Here is a 20,836-nt window from a genome sequence, read left to right on the forward strand (position 1 = left end):
GTGAGAGTCATCTCCAGTCTAGCCTTAGCACGCTTAAACCCCTCTGTCAGACTAGTTACTGGGAGCTCCAGTATGCCTTTCCCATACAAGGCTGTGCCACTTAAGCAGCGTGTGACACCAAGTCATCTCCTAATTGAGGAGTTAATCATCCTTTCAAGCTTCTCAACCTTTGAGAGATGAGAGGAACCTCATACATTGTCAGTGGCCACATTAGCTGGGGCAAAAAAACAAAGTGCCTTAAGTTTCCTGGGAGCTCTCCGGTCTATGCTCAAAATGCCTTGAATTGTTTCCTGCCTCAATCCTTCAAACTGCGCTTTATCAAGATTAGCATCATACCACCTTCCCAGACTCTTGACTGGCTTCTCTAGTACTGTGGGAATCTCCTCCTCATTTATAACAAACCTCTTATCTACTACCTTCCCTTTAATAACTGAGATACTCCTAGACTTACTCTGCTTCACTTTCATCCTAGCCCAATAAAGAGCAAATAGTTGGAAAATATATATCCATCCTGTGTTTAACGGCCGAGGCGTCATGCTCACATTTGTTTCATTTGTCTCATTTCGTCGAAGAACATTGAATTCAAGGCTGCAGCTAAGCATTGATTTCGTTACTGATGAATCTGATCTTTATCTAGTCAGTAAATGAGTTTCTCATCGAGTTCTAGAAACTAAAAAAAACTCTTAAATGAGTATTTTTGTGCAGGGCTCCAACCCCTCCATCTACTGGTGCTCTTCGTGAGGAAACTCTCAGCCTGTGCCCTTTGTTTAGTCTGTTATTGATACAGTAGGCTGATGATACACAAGCCTTGCTGTCTCTCCGCTGCTGTCATTAGTAAAAATAAGACCTTCTTGTCTGCATCCCGTCACCACTTTTGTCATGTTTCCATTACAGATTTTCTCTGAAGCAGCAAGGCCTCGTGAACCCTATTGGACCACAGCAGCAGCAGTAACCCCAACAAAGATAAATAACAAAACTGTAGAGCAATACAAGAATTTATGTAGAAATTAGTCAGACAAGAAAGAACTGGCAGTGGAGAGAGGAATGGAGCAGACACATGCATCGCACTCTCCCACGCTGATCAATATATTCTGTATTCATACATACACAAAGAAAGACAAACGCCAGAATCGGACTTGAAGGGTACTCACACTCGCTATACTGCTGCAGCTGGGAAAACTCTGCCGGGCTTAGACAAACCCAGCTACCATCCCCCATCCTCCCTGAAGGACCGGAGCCGGGGTTCTGAGTATTGAAATGGGTTGGTCCACAGGGAGTCGCTGTGGATGATTGACAGTTATCCTCGGGTCAAGCGGTGCAATAAGGCGAAGAGGCTCTGGGACATCATCTCTGCTTTGCAGCAGATTAGGAGCTCACAGGAGGTGGACAGTTGGGATAATTGGGGCCACATGAGCAGCAGGGCAGGATGAGATGATCGAAGTGGAACTGGATGTTTGCTACTTTTAACGCTAAAATAAATAAAAATTAATTGATTGATTTGTGGATATGATTCAGCCTTCAAAGATCCTGCAGCCGTGAATCTGTTTCCTCAGAAGGTCTAAAACAGCATATATCTTCTATGACCTGGAGGGACAGAGAGAAGGAGGCAAACACTGAGATTAATTAATGTACCTAGCAAACAGCTGTTCAAAAAACAACAATCTGATAAAAAGGAAGTAAAAAAAGCTAGAACCGGAAAGTGATTAAAAAAAAACTCTGAAGAAAGAACATTAGTTTGAAATTATGCAGGATATTTATTTAATCAGCTAAAACAAGAAAGAGAAGAACTGGAGGAAATGGACAGGGAGTTCTGTTCCAGTTCAAAGAACATCTTGCCAGGTATAGTCCACATACCAGGATGTGTTCTTGCTATGTTCTTGCTGTTTGAGGAGGCATCAGGATGTGTCTTGTGTTGACAGGTATCTCAGAATGCATTTCATGTATGTTACTGTTTCTACTTTGGAATGGCCATCCTGTGTCCTCCAGAAAAAAAAAAAAAACTTGTCAAGTTTAAGCTAAAATAAGTCAAGTCTGAAGTATGCGATGCAAGAAGAGAAACAGGAAGTAACGAAAGAAAACAAAACAAGTTCAAAGGTCACACAGAAGACTCTTTTTCATATTCATCTTAACATTTAGATATTTCCACACAACATGATGACATAGAATGAGTAAAGTGTAGAACAACTGATCAGCTGATTCAGGAGAGACCAGCTCTGTAGGATGACTTGTAGCTCTTCCTAGCTTCCTAGCCTCCGAACTAAGAGTAGCTCTTTCTAACCTCGGGGGTTCAGATGTCTTAGTAATAAAGAATATGGAACGATATGGGATCTGGGGCACAGCAGATACATGGCTGGAAAATTATCTACATAATAGACAACAATATGTTCAACTAAATGATGAAAATTTTTTAAGGGACATGTGGGGTCCCACAAGATTATGTGCTGGGTCCATAGTTATTTATTATATACATTAATGATATCTGTAATGTGACCAAGTTATTGCATTTTGTTTTGTTTGCTGATGACACCAATTTACTCTGCTCTGGTAAATATCTGGACAAGAGGAGGAAGGTTCAGGAGGATTCCTGAATGGCCAGTCTGTTCCAAGCTGACCTGGATGGTGGTTGGAATGAATGCTATAAAGTTTAGTTAGAAGTTAGAAATAGTTAGAAATGGGCAAGAGTGATCGTAACAGGCAGCATACACATTCGCGTATGCACGCTAATTTGACGAACAAGACATGTGTCAGCTCTTTCAAAGACAGAGGATCAGGAAGGCTCCAGGACCTGATGGTGTGTCTCCGTCCTGCCTGAAAGTCTACGCTGACCAGCTGGCTCCCATCTCCACCCAGATCTTCAACAGCTCCCTGGAGTTGTGTGAGGTTCCCTCCTGCCTCAATCGGTCCACCATCATCCCGGTCCCCAAGAAGTCCCCTATCACAGGATTAAATGACTACAGACCAGTCGCCCTGACGTCTGTGATCATGAAATCCTTTGAATGACTGGTGTTGGCCCACCTGAAGGACATCACTGACCTGCTAGACCCCCTGCAGTTTGCCTATAGGGCAGATCCGTGGATGATGCAATCAACATGGCTCTGCACTACATTCTGCACCACCTGGACTCTGCAGGGACCTACGCACGGGTTCTGTTTGTGGACTTCAGCTCGGCGTTCAACACCATCGTCCCTGAGCTTCTCCACCACAAGCTGTCCCAGCTCACTGTGTCCCCCTCCACCTGTCAGTGGATCACGAGCTTCCTGACTGACAGGAGGCAGCAGGTGAGACTGGGAAGTTTCACATCCAGCACCCAGACTCTCAACACTAGCGCCCCCCAGGAGTGTGTTCTCTCCCCACTGCTCTTTCCCTCTACACGAATGACTGCACCTCTTGGGACCCTTCTGTGAAACTCCTGGTGTCATCTTTGCAGATGACACCACCATCATTGGACTCATCCAGGACAGGGACAAGTCTGCATACAGAGGGGAAGTGGATCAGCTGGTTCTCTGGTGCAGTCAGAACCACCTGGAGCTAAACCCGTTCAAGACTGTGGACTTTAGTACTGTGGACAGAGCACTGTATGCCAAAACCACCCAGTGCAAAAACAGTTTCTTTCCCCGGGCTGTCGCTCTGATGAACTCTGAGCAGTCACTGAGACAAATTCCTTGTATGTGTTCACATACCTGGCCAATGAAGCTGATTCTGATTCTGATTTCACTGATTTCAATCATTGACTGGCAAGGTTGAAGTAGTCTATGCTTAGTCAAGGTGTGTGCATGATGAGCTAACTAGGCCCAGTTACAATACCACGTCACATGAAGAAGAGAAGATGCTAGTTGGTGTGCTGATTTGCAGGTCCTGCTGTTGCTGGGTTGCAAAGTCTAATTGTTGTTGTCCTTGTCAAATGAACTACAGCTGTCCTGGCTGTGTAGTTCCAGTTCTGTTGAGGTGGGTCCTTGGTTCTCCTTTACGAGTCGAATGGTTGTTTTGCTTTGCTTTGTGACTCCATTGCTTGTTAACTCAACTAGTAGACTTTGTGTCATGGTAGTTGGTTCTGTCCTTAAATCCTTTGGTAGGCACTCACGTCGCTACCAAGGTCCAGTCCAGAGGAGGGCTGAGCTTTGTGCAGGCCTCATGGAAGTTGGAGAGAGAAGAGTGAAGAACAGCCACTCCTGCTGTGGCATGAGTCAGAGTGGTGAGAGAAGAGGGAGAAGAGGGGCATCTCTCCCTTTTATTGGCTTTATGACCTCAGAAGTCTTGGCCATATAGTGACCAATGGGGTCCAGAGTGGAGGTTTCACACCTAGGTGTAAAAAGGTGAAAGCTGCTGGGAGTTTGAGTTCAAATGCCTTCTTTGTCTGGGGAACAAAAGGAGCCATGTTGCCTTGTCCTCCATTTTGAATTTAACTAAACTTAACAAAATATATAATATTTTTATACCGCACAAAAAAAAAAAAAAAAAAAATTAAACACAAATTACAGTAGATAATATTGAAATGCAAAGTGTTTATGTTTAGGAGTTATTATAGATGACAAGCCAAGTTGGAAACCACAAATGAGAAGGTCCAGGTTCGAGTCCAGCCTTTTCCCTACTCTGGGTAGAGTTTGCAAGTTCTTCCTGTGTGAACCCTGTGTACGCGTGGGTTTTCTCCGGGTGTTCCGTTTTCCTCCCACATGCTTGTTAGGTTAACCCTCCGTGTTAGCCCTGCAATAGGCTGGTGACCTGTCCAGGGTGTACCCCGCCTCTTGCCCGATGCCAGCTGGGATAGGCTCCATCAACCCCCCAAATATTCACTAAATGTAATGACCCATTCGCAGTTTCACTGTACTGGCCATGTGTACTTAGACTTGCATGGCTTAATCTTTGAGACAAGCAAATGCTACTGGCAGGATCAACCGAGTAACACATTGTTTTTTGTGTGGAGGAGGTCTGGGGACATAAATATCATACCTGTCCCTTTCGTCTTACCAAAAGAATCAAACACCTTTATTGAAAGTTTAAAGAAGACAAAATGATTGTTTTTGAGCTAAAAGGACTGTTGTTAATAAATATCTGTTAATAAATAAATATTGCTGTTAATAAATTAATCACTGTCGCTATAAACGACCAAATCCAAACCCTTAGTATACTGATAGATTCAGATCTGACCTTCAGCACTCATCTTAACTCAATCATATTCAGAACATAGCAGTGCAGGACACAGTGCCCGATACTCTAACCCTGATTCCAAATGTTCTGTTAGCTTCCTTTCATAGCTTTTCCCCTGGTTGTGCTACTTGCAAATGTGTATTTTCATTACATTTCATTCATCAAAAGACAATGACGGAAAAATATGAAGTTTGTTTTGAGATTAAAAATGTTCTTCTCCCTGAGAACTATGTTTTGAACAATGTGTTTTTTGTTTTTTGGTGGAATGTTTACTGACTGATAGTGTACATCATTTTGATCACTTTTTTATGATTGGAGTGTTTGGTTTTGAGCATTGGTAAAACTGTTTTGAGGTGAAAGTTCCATTTTGAGCACAAATAAAACTGTTTTGTAAATGGTGCTTGAAGCTGAGCTTTTGTGTTCAATGTTTTCAGACAATGGATCAAGGTTTCAGAAAATGTGTTTTAGCAACGGAGAAAAACTGTAATTAATGATGTGTTCTCTCTTTGCATTTGATTGTTGCCCCTTGTGTTTACCAGCATGGATGACATGTGCATTCTGAGTAAGATCTGCAAATTGTGTTTTACCATGTGAAATGGTTTAAGGTATTGACAAGACCACACAATTAGCTAAATGAGTTCAGGCAACTGCGAACTTTGTTCAGCCAATGGATTTTAGTGTTTTAGCAATTGAGAAAAACTGTAAAATCTAGAATCAAAGGAATCTGCATGGAGGCCTTCATAATGAGCACTGAAGGCCCTGCAGCATAAAATAAGTGTTGATCAAACTGTTGCATTAACCAGTCAGTCAGATTTTGAGTTGAGGACACCATGGCCTGCTAGCAGGGATAGGTGATGTCAGCATATTCACACCCTCTGATTGGGTAGTCAGAGAGTGTGCTAGCCTGAGCTAGTGTACTACACCCGTTGTGAGCTGGATGAGCAAAAATATAGTTGTATTGATTTAATAGCTGTTTTCCCACCCCACAATGGCTGAAGAAATGGATTTGGTTGAGGATTTACTGTCAAAGCAATTTTCAAAACATACTTTCCAAGATAAGCTGGACATCGTTCGAAAAGGTTGGGTAACTCAAAAGCTAGGAAACCTGTCACAGAAAAGGATTTGCCACTTTCAGTCCACTAGGTCTTCTCTGTTGGTCCTCATGGTCTGATGAGTAAAATTAATTTTGTTTAAATCTTTTATGTATCTTTTTGACATTCTATTTTGGTCAACATTATCCGTGTTTACATGGAGACTTTTTTCTCATTATGATTGAAGGTGTAGTATATTATCTTCTTGTTTTTCCTCTTCTGTCCCTTTCCTGTGTTTGGGGTTTGTGAAGTGTGTATAAAGTTTAAAGGTCAAGGGGTCATTTACCAGATGCCAGCTTGTAAAACTAACCAGACGTAAGGAGATAAGTTTTGTTTGTGAAAGGGGGTTCTTGGGGATGACCACCATATATAAGGTGACTGTGGGAGCTGAACGAGAGAGAGGATTCAACGGTTGGCCAGAAGTTCTCTGATATTCAGCAAGAGTTTTTGAAATTGTTCTTTCTTGTAATAAACCATTTTTAAATGCAAGATAAGACTTGTCAGCGGTGATCACTTCTTTCTTCAGCACACTTCAGCACATCAATATACAACAAAGGTTTCAGGTCAACTGTGTACATGTGAGGTGATCTATTCTTAACTGATAGATATACCACTACTATACCACTACAGCCGCGTGACATGTGCAGATTGATGAAAACATCACGTGATTGATCAAAGATGGAGGTCTCTCATCTAATCAGCATAGTCGTTGCTACTGTTTTTACACTTATTAACTAACAGCTTGATTCTGAAAGTTTGTGGGGTATCCACTTTTGCTATTGTGTTGGTTAGCCTTATAGTAGCTACTTGTAAATGTGTATTGTCATTACAATTGTTTGAATCACAATTCACCCATGACTTGTTGCTAGGATCAAAGAAATCTGCATTGAGGCCTTCATAATAGATAGAGCATGTGCAAACGGAGCTTCTGATTCACTGTTTATATGACTTTAGATCTGTTTGGGAAAAGGAATATTCTACCCTGTAAACTGAATGAGATGTTTATATGGAGCATTTTTATTTGATTTGGGCTTCTACCAATTGTAATCAGAATATTTGGCGCCATGTAAACTCAGCTATTGATGCTTCTGCTGGATTTGACATATGCAGAGCCGGTGCAAAACTGCAGTGCGTATTTGTCAAATTTGTCAAAACTGTTCTGAGTTTCTTGATTAAGTAATGGCAATGCTGACATACTGTCCACATAGTACGGGAGCTGCACCAAGGTGGACAGAGCGAGGCTTCAGAGGACAGTCAAGAGGCAAAAGACATTAGGCATTTTTTTCCCAAGCAAACCATGTAAGTTGAGTAATGCTATTGAATGTAGATTATGTTTAGCTAAAAGATGACAAACAAAAAAATAGATAATGCCAGTTTAGTTGGATACAATAGCCAGGTGTTTCCAAGATGGCCGCCCTGTGGTTAAACAGTAATTAGAAGCTCCTGTAATACTCTATTTTACGTCTTGACCTTCAGTTGGAAGTCTTTGGCAACTTTGAAGTAATACAAAAGATATCCTTGTCGTGTGATATAAGACAACAATCCAGTGTTTAGATCCTCTGATATACCGCTAGCTACCCGCCGAACTAACATTACAGCTAGCCGTAGAAGGACTTCTCCGGTGTTTGTTATATCGACCCCGAATCACACCGTTGAATGGGGACTGATCTTCCCGTACAGACTGTTCAGTACGCTTACCGGAGGCAGCTCGAACTCAACAGGCCCTTTCTTTGGGCCTGTGCCGGTCTTGCTGACCTAGTGTGGGATTTATAACTCTGCATTTTTCCGCTGTGGGCTCCCGTTGTGGAGCCCTTGCGAGTAAGTCTTGCTCAGGGCCACCGCTTACATCCCTCACCTAACACAACAACACCTGCCCTGTGTTGCGTTCACCTTTAATGGCCACCGCTATTTGTGTTTCCTCAGCGTTCATCACGTACAGTTTGCTATCAATCATGGTTCCACTCACCTCACCATCCTGTGGCAGCTGCAGCTGCACCCGCCTCGCTCAGAAAGTTACCGAGCTTGAAGGACGCATTTCTAACCTGTATCAGATCCGCGAGGCTGAGCTGTTTATAGACACAGTCACATTCGATCCACCGGGACCCAAAGCCACTTCTCCTGCCGCTGCCATCTCTCCTCCGGAAATCAACCTCCACGCCAAGGTGCCAAGGTGCCAAGACCAAAGCTCAGGGCTCCTCCACCCCATCTGCACCTGAATCCTGGTCACTGATCACTAGTCAAGACAGACGAGGGCGCCGCTCCGCTCCTAAACATTACATTCACTTGGAAAATAGATTTTCCCCGCTGGACCAAGATGATCCTACTCCTCTCACAGAGGAACCCCGACCCTCTCCTCCGGCTCTGTCGTCTCCGTCTCCTCCGGCTCCACACTAACTACGCCGCTCCATGCCGTTGTTTACACCCGCGCCGCGGCGTGCGTCACGAATGCCTGATGCAACTGTCTCACTGAAGCCCGCGCCCCAGGTGGAGCTTCGGCAGCCCTGTGTGCCATCGGCCACACGACATCTAGGCTCGTCCCTCTCTGGTCCGGCGCAAGTGGCTCAGCACCCCGTGAAGCACAGCACCTCCACCTCAAAGTATACTGCCGCAGCCGAGACATCCCATATGTGGACAACTTCACCTCTTTTCTCAAAAGAACTGACCTCTTCAAAAACGACCATTTCCACCCAAATCTTAACGGATCTCGATAACTCAAAAGACGCAATTAATGACAATACTATCAAAAGCTTTCAGAAGAATGTAAAAGAGATGTCGCTATCCACAATATCTTCAACTGGGGACCTTGTCGACAACTTCAACTCAAAAATACAAAGTGTCTTTGACAAAACTGCACCACTCAAAACTAAATATGTAAAAAAACAAAAGGCTCCCTGGAGAAATGGAGTGGATATCAGATGCTTAAAGAGAAAGTGTCGTCAGGCAGAGCGACAGTGGAGAAAAACAAGACTTCAGGTTCACAATGACATTTATAAGAATAAACTGAATGACTATAACAAAGCAATCAAACAGGCTAGACAGTCATTCTTTTCTAAAAATTATCAATGAAAATATAAATAATAGTAAAGTGCTTTTCTCCACTGTTGATAAGACTTGTTAACCCACCATCCACCATTCCCTCTGAAATGATGTCCTCAGAAAAATGTGATCAATTTGCTTCTTTCTTTAATAACAAAATAATTTCTATTAGACAAAACATCAGTGCCCTTAAATCTAGCACTGAACTCACCATTCCTTTCTCCAGGAACTCCACCTGTGTCATGTCTCACTTTAACTGTCTAGATCTGACAGAACTTGACAATATTGTTGGTCAGCTCAGGTCCTCGACCTGCTGCCTGGATCCTCTCCCAACTCCATTTTTCAAAACTGTCTTTAACTCCCTAGCACCAGAGGTTCTACATATATTTAACTGGTCTCTTCAGTCAGGTATATTTCCCACATCACTAAAAACAGTTGTCATCAAACCACTTCTGAAGAAGAACAATCTGGATCAAAGTGTCATTGCAAATTATAGGCCCATCTCCAACTTACCATTCCTTAGCAAAATACTTGAAAAAGCAGTTTACATTCAGCTAAAGAATTTTCTGGCATCAAATAGCCTTTTAGACACTTATCAGTCTGGTTTTTGTCCCCACCATAGCACAGAAACGGCACTTATTAGAGTTTTAAATGATCTACATATAAACGCATACTCCAAAAAAATCTGGATTCTTGTTCTACTTGATCTTAGCTCTGCATTTGACACCGTTGACCACAAAATTTTATTGGAAAGGCTTGGAAGGTGGGTTGGCTTGTCTGGCCCAGTTCTAAATTGGTTCAGAACCTACCTTTATGATCGGCAGTTTTATGTCTCCATTGGCGAATTTAATTCAAACAAAATGAACATTACATGTGGGGTACCTCAAGGGTCAATTCTTGGACCACTGCTATTCAATCTCTACGTGCTTCCACTCTCTCATGTCTTACGCAAACATAATCTTAATTACCATAATTATGCAGATAATTTGCAACTTTACATTTCAATACACCTAGATGATCTATCACCTATAATATCCCTCACTCAGTGTATCAAAGATATTAATCAATGGATGTCAGAAAACTTTTTACAACTAAACAAAGACAAAACAGAAATAATCATCTTTGGTGCACAGGCTCAGAGACTGCAAATCGCAGAACATCTCAACTCTCTTTCTCTTGACAGCAAAACTGAAGCAAGGAATCTGGGCATAATTATCGACAGCAATCTAAATTTCAGAAGTCATATCAATCACATCACACGATCATCTTTTTATCATCTCAAAAATATCTCCAAATTGAGGGACTTTCTGTCAAAATCAGACTTGGAAAAATGAATCCACGTATTTATAACAAGTAGATTAGATTACTGTAATGGTTTATTCACTGGACTCCCGAATTTAAGTATTCAGAGGTTACAACTAATTCAAAATGCAGTTGCATGTATTCTGACTGGTACCAAAAAATATCAACACCTGTTCCTAAATCTTTGCACTGGTTACCTGTTCAATTTCAAACAAGAATCAATTTCAAAATACTGCTCCTGGTTTATAAAGCACTACGTGGTCTAGCACCTCACAGTACATCACAGATATGCTCATCACTTACACCCCAGCAAGAACACTTCGGTCAACAGGCAGTGGCAATTTACTCATCCCTCGCACCAGATCCACAGAAGGGGAAGCAGCTTTTAGTGTATATGCCCCACAAAAATGGAACAGCCTGCCTGACACAGTTAGACATGCCACATCAGTAGCCATCTTTAAAAACAGATTAAAAACCTATCTTTTTTCAACAGCATTCTGCTGAGCTGTGTGTGCGTGTGTGCATGTGTGGTTGTGTGAGTTTAAGTGTGTATGTGGTGAAAATGGCATACATATGATTGTTTACTTGCACCTATACCTTTCAATTGATTCCAAACTGATTTTTATGTAAATGTTTGTATTGTAACTATGTATACCTCTTGTAAAGCACATTGAGTCTGCCTTGTGTATGAAATGTGCTTTATAAATGAAAACTGAATTGAATTGAATTGAATAGTTATGGTAGATGTGGTAGTAACTAGTTACATTTACTTGAGTAACTTTTTAGATAAATTGTGATCTTGTGAATTGTTTCATTGCAAAATATTTTTAACTTAAGCAATATTAGTGATATTTTTAATGATTAGTCAGGTGTGCTGTCATGCTGATTAAAGCACATTCTAAACATCTAGTTGACCAATCAGATTGCTTGACCTACTTGTTGTATAATTTTACTTGAGTAATATTATTCTAAAGTAACAACAGTCTTACTTGAGTAAAGTTACTATTTTGGCTACTTTAAGATTACTCACTTCTGGGTACAAAATAAGAATATAAATGTATTTGTGTTCCATTGACTTATTTCTGTAAAGATTTAATTTATTTTTGTGGTAGTTAAAGTTTAAAGTACATAAATTTGCTGATTGCTGATTATTATTTTGATTGAATGATTGCATTAGTTATTTGATGAATAAAGCAGACTTTAGGCTACTAAAAAGTTACACAGTCATTGACTAGTTTTTTCACTTAGTCTTTTTCACTATGACTTGTAATTATTTCAATATCATCTGGCTGCAACACAAAAATGGGCGTTCCTGTCGTTAGGAGGGTTGTGGGGGGGTTGTGGGGGGGGGGGGGGGGGCATAGTCAGATATCAGCTGGAATCGAGTTTACTGATTCGGGTAATATTGGGGTTGCGCAGCAAGCATATTTTTTTTCAACAAGAGCAGTTGAGTCTCAATGACTCTAAATCTAAGTGACTTACTTTAAGTAAGTCACTTAGATTTAGAGTCATTGAGATAAAGTTCTTGAAAAATAGGACATTGGCAGTTACCAGACACTTAATAAAAATTCAAACAGTATTTCACTCCAAGGGTTCATTTATTTTTCCATTTTTGTATTTAATGAAAACACAAATTGCAAATTTATAAGAGATCAGATCGGTCTATTCTGAGAGACAAATTGTGCTTCTTCTTCCAATAGTTTTATATTATGGCACACACTAAAGGCCTTTTTAAGGGGACAAATAATCTTTTATACCAAAGGTATCAAAAAGAAATACATGGCAGAAATAGAAGAATTGGAAGCAGACATTCTGAAACTTGAAAAGGAGTTTCAACAATCAAGGTCTAAAGAAGTACACCAGTTATTGGTGAACAAAAAGCTTAGATACAATACTTAGCATCCTTAGAAAATTGGATAAAACATTCTAAAAAACAAGCAGAGATACTATGAATTGGGAGAGAAGGCGCACAAAATTCTGTCTTGGCAACTGAGAAAAGAAGAAACCTGTAGGACGATTGATTCAATCCGAACTGAAACAGGTTCTGTATCATATAACCCATCAGAAATGAATGATGCATTCAAACAATTTTACACACATTTATACACATCAGAACCACCGGAGAATCTGGGTAACATTGATGAAGTTTTGTCCATGGTTGAGTTGCCCAAACTTGGCCGGGAAGACCAAAATAGTCTTGATCTGCCCTTTACACGAAAAAAAACTGAAAAAGCTCTGGGCTCATTACAACCAAATAAATCACCAGGAGAAGATGGGTTCCCTCCAGAATTTTACAGGGAATTTAAGGATTTGCTCCTCCCGCTTCTCATGGATGTCATCAACTTGACCTCTAAGACTCGAACACTCCCTCAGTCATTCTATACAGCCATAATAACTGTAATTCACAAAGAAAAATAGAGATCCTTTGAGATGCTCTTCATATCGGCTAATTTCATTGTTAAAAACAGATTATAAATTAATTTCCAAAGCCCTGGCTAACAAACTTGGCCAATACCTGCCACATCTAATGAATCCAGACCAGTGTGGCTTTATTACAAGCGTTCCTCAGCTAACAACCTATGTAGGCTTTTTAACATTATTCATTTAATAAAATCTGAAACGTAACCCATAAAGCTGTGGCTTTGGATGCTGAGAAGGCCTTTGATAGGCTTGAGTGGCCATATCTATTTAAAGTGTTAGCCAAGTTTGGGTTCGGTCAATCATTTATTAGTTGGGTTCAAACTCTTTATCATAAACCCCAGGCAAAAATCAGCACTAATGGACAGATTTCATCTAAATTCCCTTTAAGCAGATCAAGTTGACAGGGATGCCCTCTATCTCCAGCACTTTTTGTTTTGGCAATTGAGCCTTTCACTGAAGCAATTAGATAAGACCCTGATATAAAAGGCTTTCAGGTGGGTCAGGCAGTCCATAAAATTAACTTGCTGGCAGATGACGTTATTTTGTACTTAAAAGACCCTGATAACTCTCCTTCCAAATTACAAACTGTATTACATACTCATAGTAGTGTTTCAGGTTATAAGGTAAAGTTGGAATTTGGAAAAGTGAAATTATTCCATTCACAAGTTTTGATCACTCTGAACTCTGAACTGAACTCTCTGAACTCTAGCGCACAAGTTCATTTAGATGGCCTATGGATGGTATAAAATACCTTGGTATATTTGTAGACAACAACCTCAAAAACCTATACAAACTGAATTACCTCCTGCTGCTCAGTAAGATTGAAGATGACTTATGTAGATGGATGGGCTTGCCTCTCACCTTGATTGGAAGAGTGAATTGTATTAAAATGAATGTACAATATACATGTTTCAATCTCTACCCATTCCATTGCCACAATCATTCTTCAAAGCTCTCAATAGATGTGTCAGACAATTTCTATGGAACTGTAAAGCACCCCGAATATCTATGGGGAAGCTTACATGGGACTATGGCTTGGGAGGACTTCGACTATCAAGTTTTAAAAACTACTACCTGGTAGCTCAACTGAGGTTCATCTCATCCTTTTTTGAGAGCAGTGACGCCCCTCCTTGGACACAAATTGGACTGCACCCCCTGAATGAAAAGGTCCACAGTGACTTAATCTATAAGCATAATTCTGGAACTGTAAACAACAGGACAGATAACCCTATACTGAGGCATCTGATAAAAAATTTGGTATAAGGTTCACAAAAGTCTTGGAATGAAGGTGGGGCTGTCACCTAAAACACCTTTAAAGCAAAATGAACTTATACCCATGACTCTTGATAATAAGATTCTGGACAGATGGCACCATAAGGGAATTCAACACCTGGAGGATGGCTTCGATAAAGGACTTTTCATGTCATTTGGACACCTGAAGAGGAAATATAACCTGTCCAATCAAACCTTTTTCTGTTATCTCCAACTAAGATCCTTTCTGAGGGCTAATTTGGGTATTGAAATGACTCTCTTATGAATGATGTTGAGAGTTTTCTTTATGATGGGAACACACAAATTTATTTCTAAAATGTATCGCCTGTTGTTGAATGAGGGCCCAAAGCCAGGTATACATAAGTCTAGAATGAAATGGGAGTCAGATCTCAATGTTACAATTGACGAACAATTTTGGATAGAACTATGTCAAAACAGCTTGTCAACTATTATCAATGCCCGTTATAGATTGCCTAACTTTAATATTCTACATCAATTATACCTTACCCCAGAAAAATTACATTCATTCAAATCTGACCTGTCAGAGATGTGCTTTAGATGTGATACTGAAGTTGGTTCCTTTTTGCACTGTACCTGGCTGTGTATGAAAGTGAGGCCTTTCTGGCATGATATCTGCTCCACTTTAACCAAGATCACAGGAGTTAATGTTCCAGTGGACCCTGAACTCTGTTTATTGGGGAACTTTACAAGTATTCGCCGTTCTCTAACCAATGCACAACTCAAATTCATTGAAATTGCTCTATGCGCGGCTAAGAAGTGCATTGCAGTGTCATGGAAATCTGACTCCCCACTTTTATTGACAGATGGTCTGTTGAGATGAATAGTTGCATCCCCCTGGGAAAAAATCACTTATTGTCTCAGAAAACACTATAACACATCTCTTACACCACACTTAGGGATTTAATGTAGTTGATTGTATTGTATTGACCTTTGAACACTGACCTTTTTTGTTTATTTGTTTTTTTATTTTTCTACGAATTTTAAACATTTAAAAAATATACAATTTCTCGTCAACAACTTTTAAACATGGAAAAAAATGATTTCTCTTGAACAATTCAACATTTTAACAGAATAACATAAAACATATCAAAACAGAACACTGGAGAAGTTGGCATCCTTCCTCTTGACATTTTGTTGCTTGGAGCTTGTGGCCACTTGACAAAACTGACAGATGTAGCTGTATATTATAGACATATGAAAAACATTGGTCAGTTTAAATTTACTCTGACCCTTCTAACACTAGCTACTACCTGCTGCATTAGATGGTAAATAGACTGTATCCATTGCACTTTTGTAGTCATTGTGGTCACTCAAAGCATTTTTACACTGCATGTCTACATTCACAAATAAAATGCAATTTATATTACCACAGTACGTTGTTAATTTGGATGTTATTGTTTTATACAGCGTGGCATGGAAATAAAGGTCACGCTGCTTCTTTTGTCCAAATAATCCTCACGTGAGAAAGCTAAACTCCATTAGCCAACTACGTAACAACCAAACTAGTAAAACGAAAGTGCGTATATAAATTATGTACCTGTAGAAGACTGTTACCTGTCACCAAAATGTTCTAAAAAGCCATGTTAACGGACTCCATAACAAACCAACGTGGACACCACACCATCCCTCTTAATGGCAGCTACCATGTTAACAATTTAACATAATATAATTTAATTATGTTAATGAAATCAGATTCTTCGGTAACACTTTCTATGAAGGTTGTATTTATAATGCCCTATGAATGCACTCATAATGTTTTATAAGGTGTCTATAAAGCATTATAATGGTCATTATTACCATCTATACATATTCACAAGTCGTCATAACCAACTTCATGATGCATTATGACAACTGGTTATGAATGATTATAATTTTAATCTGAATAGTGCATTATAAATATGTCAATATCTGCCTACTCACTTGTTAGTTTTATGATGCATCATAACTACTTCGCTTTGCTAAATGTGCATAGTGATGCATAATGAGTTTTGACTTCGCCTATAGTGCTTTATATCTGTAGTTATAAGTATATGTAATAAAGTTGTAATAATGTATACATCTCCCTACAGCACATTGTTATAAACAGCTATGCAATATCATAAGTGCTATTTGTCAGCGCTAAGTAAAGTGACAAGAATATGACACTATTAGCGGTTATCATAGAAAGTGTTACCGATTCTTCTTATTTTAAATTTGTCATCTCTGTCCAATGTTTATCATTTCCAAGCCTGTACACACTGTGCTTTAATGTTTAACTTTGTCAGTGTTTCATCACTGTAAAAAATCACGTCCACAAAAACAATATCTATTTAAAATTTTAAAAAAAATAACATCCAAATTAACAATGTATCGTGGTAATACAAATATTCTCTGCAAACTTTAGCCTATAACTACACATAGCCGCATTGCTTATGGACGAGATGACGATTAGCTGCTAATGAGCCATGCTTGTCGCTCTTAGTAATATCGGATTTAATAAAGACAACACAACAGTTATGTCAGTCACACAAATGAGAATACTTTCCAGTAAATGTTGTCAAAATAAACAATAATCAACTTATCTCTCACAGGACCATCACGTTTTCTCCAGGAGACAGGAGAGCTTTATATTTTGATAGTATATCATTTTAAAGAACTAAAGTCGGTTCTGTGGTGCTGTGCTATTTGTGGTTATGTAGTTCTTTAGCTGCTAAGGAGAGGTGCAATTGAATGCGAGAGGATTATACAGTAAATCACTCAATAGACTTCTGTACAATTTGTCCCCCTCACTTCTACAATGATGGCTACGTCCCTGCATTCGGGCCATAGATGCGGACATATATATGTCTATGATTCTGGCTGCAGGGAAACACTGTGATATAATTCCTCCATCGTGTCCGTGGGTCAACACACCTGAAACACCTCTAATGGGAGGTGTCCAGTAGACATTCTAACCACATGCCAGATACTCTGAGAGGACCATATCATCCACAAAAGGCAGGGACGAGCTCCTCTGATCACCGAACTTGACACCTTCCACCACCCAGCTGCGCCTAGAAATTCTGTCCATAAAAGTTATGAACAGAATTGGTGACAGTAAAGGGGCAGCCCTGGCAGAATCTAACCCTCACTGGGAGCGAGTCCGACTTACAGCTAGCTACACAGACCAAAGTCACGCTCCTGAATGACCCTTAGCAAGGGGCCAGCCCATACTCCCAGGGCACACAATCATAAGCCTTCTCTAAATCCATGAAACACATGTGAACTGACTGGGCAAACTCCCATTTCCCCTCCAGCACCCTTGGTTCCACACCTGGGATGAAAACCACATTGATCCTCCTCAATCTGAGGTTCATCTCTGCATAACCACATACAGTACATCGTTTCTTATACTATCCTGGAAGCCAGACAAACTTTTCCTGCCAAAATAATTTAACTACACTCAAGTTAGTACTTTAGTACACTAAGTTTAAAGTTTATCTGAAGTCTCCCTCTGTTGGGAAATGACTCTGCTCCAGCAAAGATCTGCTGGGCCAATCAGATCAGTTGGGGACGGGCTTAATGTGGTGATAGAAGAGTAACAGTACTCATAGACGTCAACTGAGTATCGTGGAGGTGAATTAGTTTACAGCTAAATGTTGGTGTATGGTGTTTGAAACTTAACTATTGTTCATTATTATGTACTAAGCACTGTAACATTCCCTTCTCTACTTTGACATCTATACATCAATACACCATACACTTCTTTTACTATTTAAAACCAAACATTTTATATATTTTTTGTATATGTTGTATTTTTAGTTCTATTTGTGGTGCTGAAATGTATATTTGACTGTGGTATATTGTGTATGGTGACTTTGTATATTTATTGATGTGTATTGGATGTGCGCCGTTCACTACCATTTGGTGGTATTATTGATATGATATATATGTTTGCAGTGCCATCAAGCGTACGGGACCTTCCCTTTAGAGCAGAGAGCATTCTGTTCATGCTGCTCATGAGGTTTCCTTGGCAACTTCAACGTCATCAATGCAAACGACAAAGACAAGCGCGCGCGCGCACACACACACACACACACACACTCACACACACAGGGAGACAGACCAAGCCTCATAAAGAGGAAATCATATTTTTAGACTTAACACATCTGTAATAATCTGTAGATACAGAGGTGCAGAAACAGATACATTTTTGTTGTGATTGATTTATTTTGCATCAGATTTGACAAAGATGCAGTTCAGACCTGACATTAACATATATCTATCTATCCTATCTATCCCGCGAGTCGATTGCAATGACCGCAAGTTGCTCGCTTTAGATTCCTGCATGTCAGGCTTGAACCTAATGCATGACTCTGAGATGATGTTCAAATTCACTTTTTATTTCTGATTTTAACCAAAAATCTCTTTTAAAGAGGCAAAAACACAATAAAAAAAATATAATGACAAAAGTAACACAATATCACTCTTTGAGGAAAAACATAATCAAAGGTAAAATAACAATAAACAAGGAAAATGACAAAGTCTCACAAAAACTATGAGCTGGTCAAGACAAGGTTGAGACTGCACTGGTTCCACTGAGGAGAGGATAAACTGGAAGTGTTGAGGGATACACACAATCACAATGGCGGGAACACACATGAAGGGCAACCCAACTACAACACAAAAAGAAACACGCAAAACATGGCCAGTTTTACTTTCATAGTATGACACTGCATTCACATCTAATATTCATTACATTTTCTTTCCAATTGCTAACACACTAAAATGACATCCATAGAACAATTATTTTAACTGACACTCAGAGAGCAAAACCTCCTCTCAAGTCTCCAAAAGTCTAAACACATTTTCTGCTTTACACACATTTTGCAATTCAAAATGGCACTTTTTAAATGAACTGGTTCTTTGCATAAGACACAACAACAAGTCATATCTTTGCAGTTTTAAAACACTGCCATTCAAAATGACACTACATGAGCTAACTGGCCAATATATGTTCCACCTGGCCAAACACCTGAATGCTTAATTGTTAACACTTCAATCAGGAAATAAGCACTATAAAAAGACCACAGGTGAGCACCTCTTTCTTTTACAACAACGGAAGACGTTGCAGAGAGAGGAAGAGGAAGAGGGAGGGTGAGAATAAGAGGGGGAGGAAGAGTGAGAGGTAGGTGTAGAGCTGGTAGAGGAGTTCATGGCCAAAGAAGAAAATAACTTTCAAATGAAATCAGAGCACCTTAGCTGATCATGTCATCAACCACGGGCTGACAATGCGAGAAGCTGGACAGAGAGTGCAGCCCAACTTGAGACGTTTTACTGTCGCCTCTGTCATTCCAACATTTAGTCTGGAGCACAGGTATGTAACCAAAATTTATTTTACACTATGTAGTACACCCCATGTCATTGTGTATCCGTTGGGTGACACCTGTTTACTTCATGAATGGCTGATGTCCTACACTAACTGTACAAGTTTCCTGTACAATTTACTGTGGGGAGATAAAATGTTTCAACAATATGTGTGTATCTGCAAATATTTCCGTGCATGTGAACAATCTGAAGAATTTTCTACAAGTTGAACTTTTTTAGTATTAAGGCAAGCATACTAAAGATGAGCTTTACATTATGCCCAACAGTGTGTAGTTGCTTAGACAAAAATCTAATATGCATGTGTGTGTGCCACTTGGTGCAAAAGTTTGATTTTGACAATGCTATATGCAGTTTTGGTTGCAGTGCTTAATTTTGCAGGCTATAGGAGGTATTTTGCAGTTTGGGTATACGGTTTTGTGAATAGTGTGAAGTATTTTGATAAAACCACACTAGTTTGCAAAATTGTGTTTTAGCAATTGGAAAAATCTGTAAAAAAGTGTCTACACTTGTGTCCCCAGACAGCACTTGAAATCTGATCTCAATTTGTCTGTATGTAATTAACCAGCGCCATCATGTGGTCAGTAGAATATTGTAACAACCGCTGTCTCTACTGGATCACTACCGACCAGATCAGAACTATGAACAGCTGGTTGTTGACTTGGGAAGATGATCCATATACAAGCTGTAAAGTTTCTCACACGTTTAATTTAGCCTTATTTTAGAGACAAAGCTCACATTAGAACTGAACCATTGCAGCTTCTCTGAGTAATGTAACTGCGGAGAAACAAACATCTCTGATGTTAAAGGAAATAGAGACATTGTTGTGGAAATGTGTAAGTAAATTTTAGTTTAGACCTATTTCATGTTTAGATAGATTCCAGCTCCAAGGACAGAAACTTTTAAAAGGCTCTTATCACAAATGAACAGACATCACTACAGTCGAACCTGTCTGCTGGAGTTTGCCAAGCACGTCAGGAGACTGGGGCTGAAACCCCGCTCAGTAGAGTGGGTTGTCCACGAACCGAAGGTTTGTTAGTGGTTCAATCCCCGGAGTGTGCCATTGAACCCCCAATTGCTCCCAATGCAGCTGACACTGGTGTGTGAATGTGTGTGTGCTTGTGTGAGTGAATGGGTGGATGTGTCTCTGACTGTAAAAGCGCTTTGAGTACCTTTGAGTAGGTATAAAAGCGCTATATAAAAGC

At 40.0% G+C, this 20,836-nt stretch overlaps 1 protein-coding gene across 6 annotated transcripts in view; it reads right to left on the minus strand.

Moving 5' to 3' along the window:
• The window catches only part of LOC125018276 (diacylglycerol kinase beta), a 200,619-nt gene that overhangs the window by 169,180 nt on the left and 10,603 nt on the right, over positions 1-20,836 (minus strand). For 4 of the 6 annotated variants that reach the window (XM_047602081.1, XM_047602082.1, XM_047602078.1 and 1 more), the window contains exon 2: positions 1,152-1,584. In XM_047602081.1, the coding sequence (XP_047458037.1) occupies positions 1,152-1,218 (67 nt within the window). In that variant the 5' untranslated portion in view covers positions 1,219-1,584. Of the gene's footprint in view, positions 1-1,151; positions 1,585-1,854; positions 1,974-8,202; positions 8,922-20,836 lie in introns of those variants that run through there. The other 2 variants (XM_047602079.1, XM_047602080.1) reach the window with 2 other exon arrangements.

Source organism: Mugil cephalus, chromosome 12 (genome assembly GCF_022458985.1).
Source record: "Mugil cephalus isolate CIBA_MC_2020 chromosome 12, CIBA_Mcephalus_1.1, whole genome shotgun sequence".
NCBI lineage: Eukaryota > Metazoa > Chordata > Actinopteri > Mugiliformes > Mugilidae > Mugil > Mugil cephalus.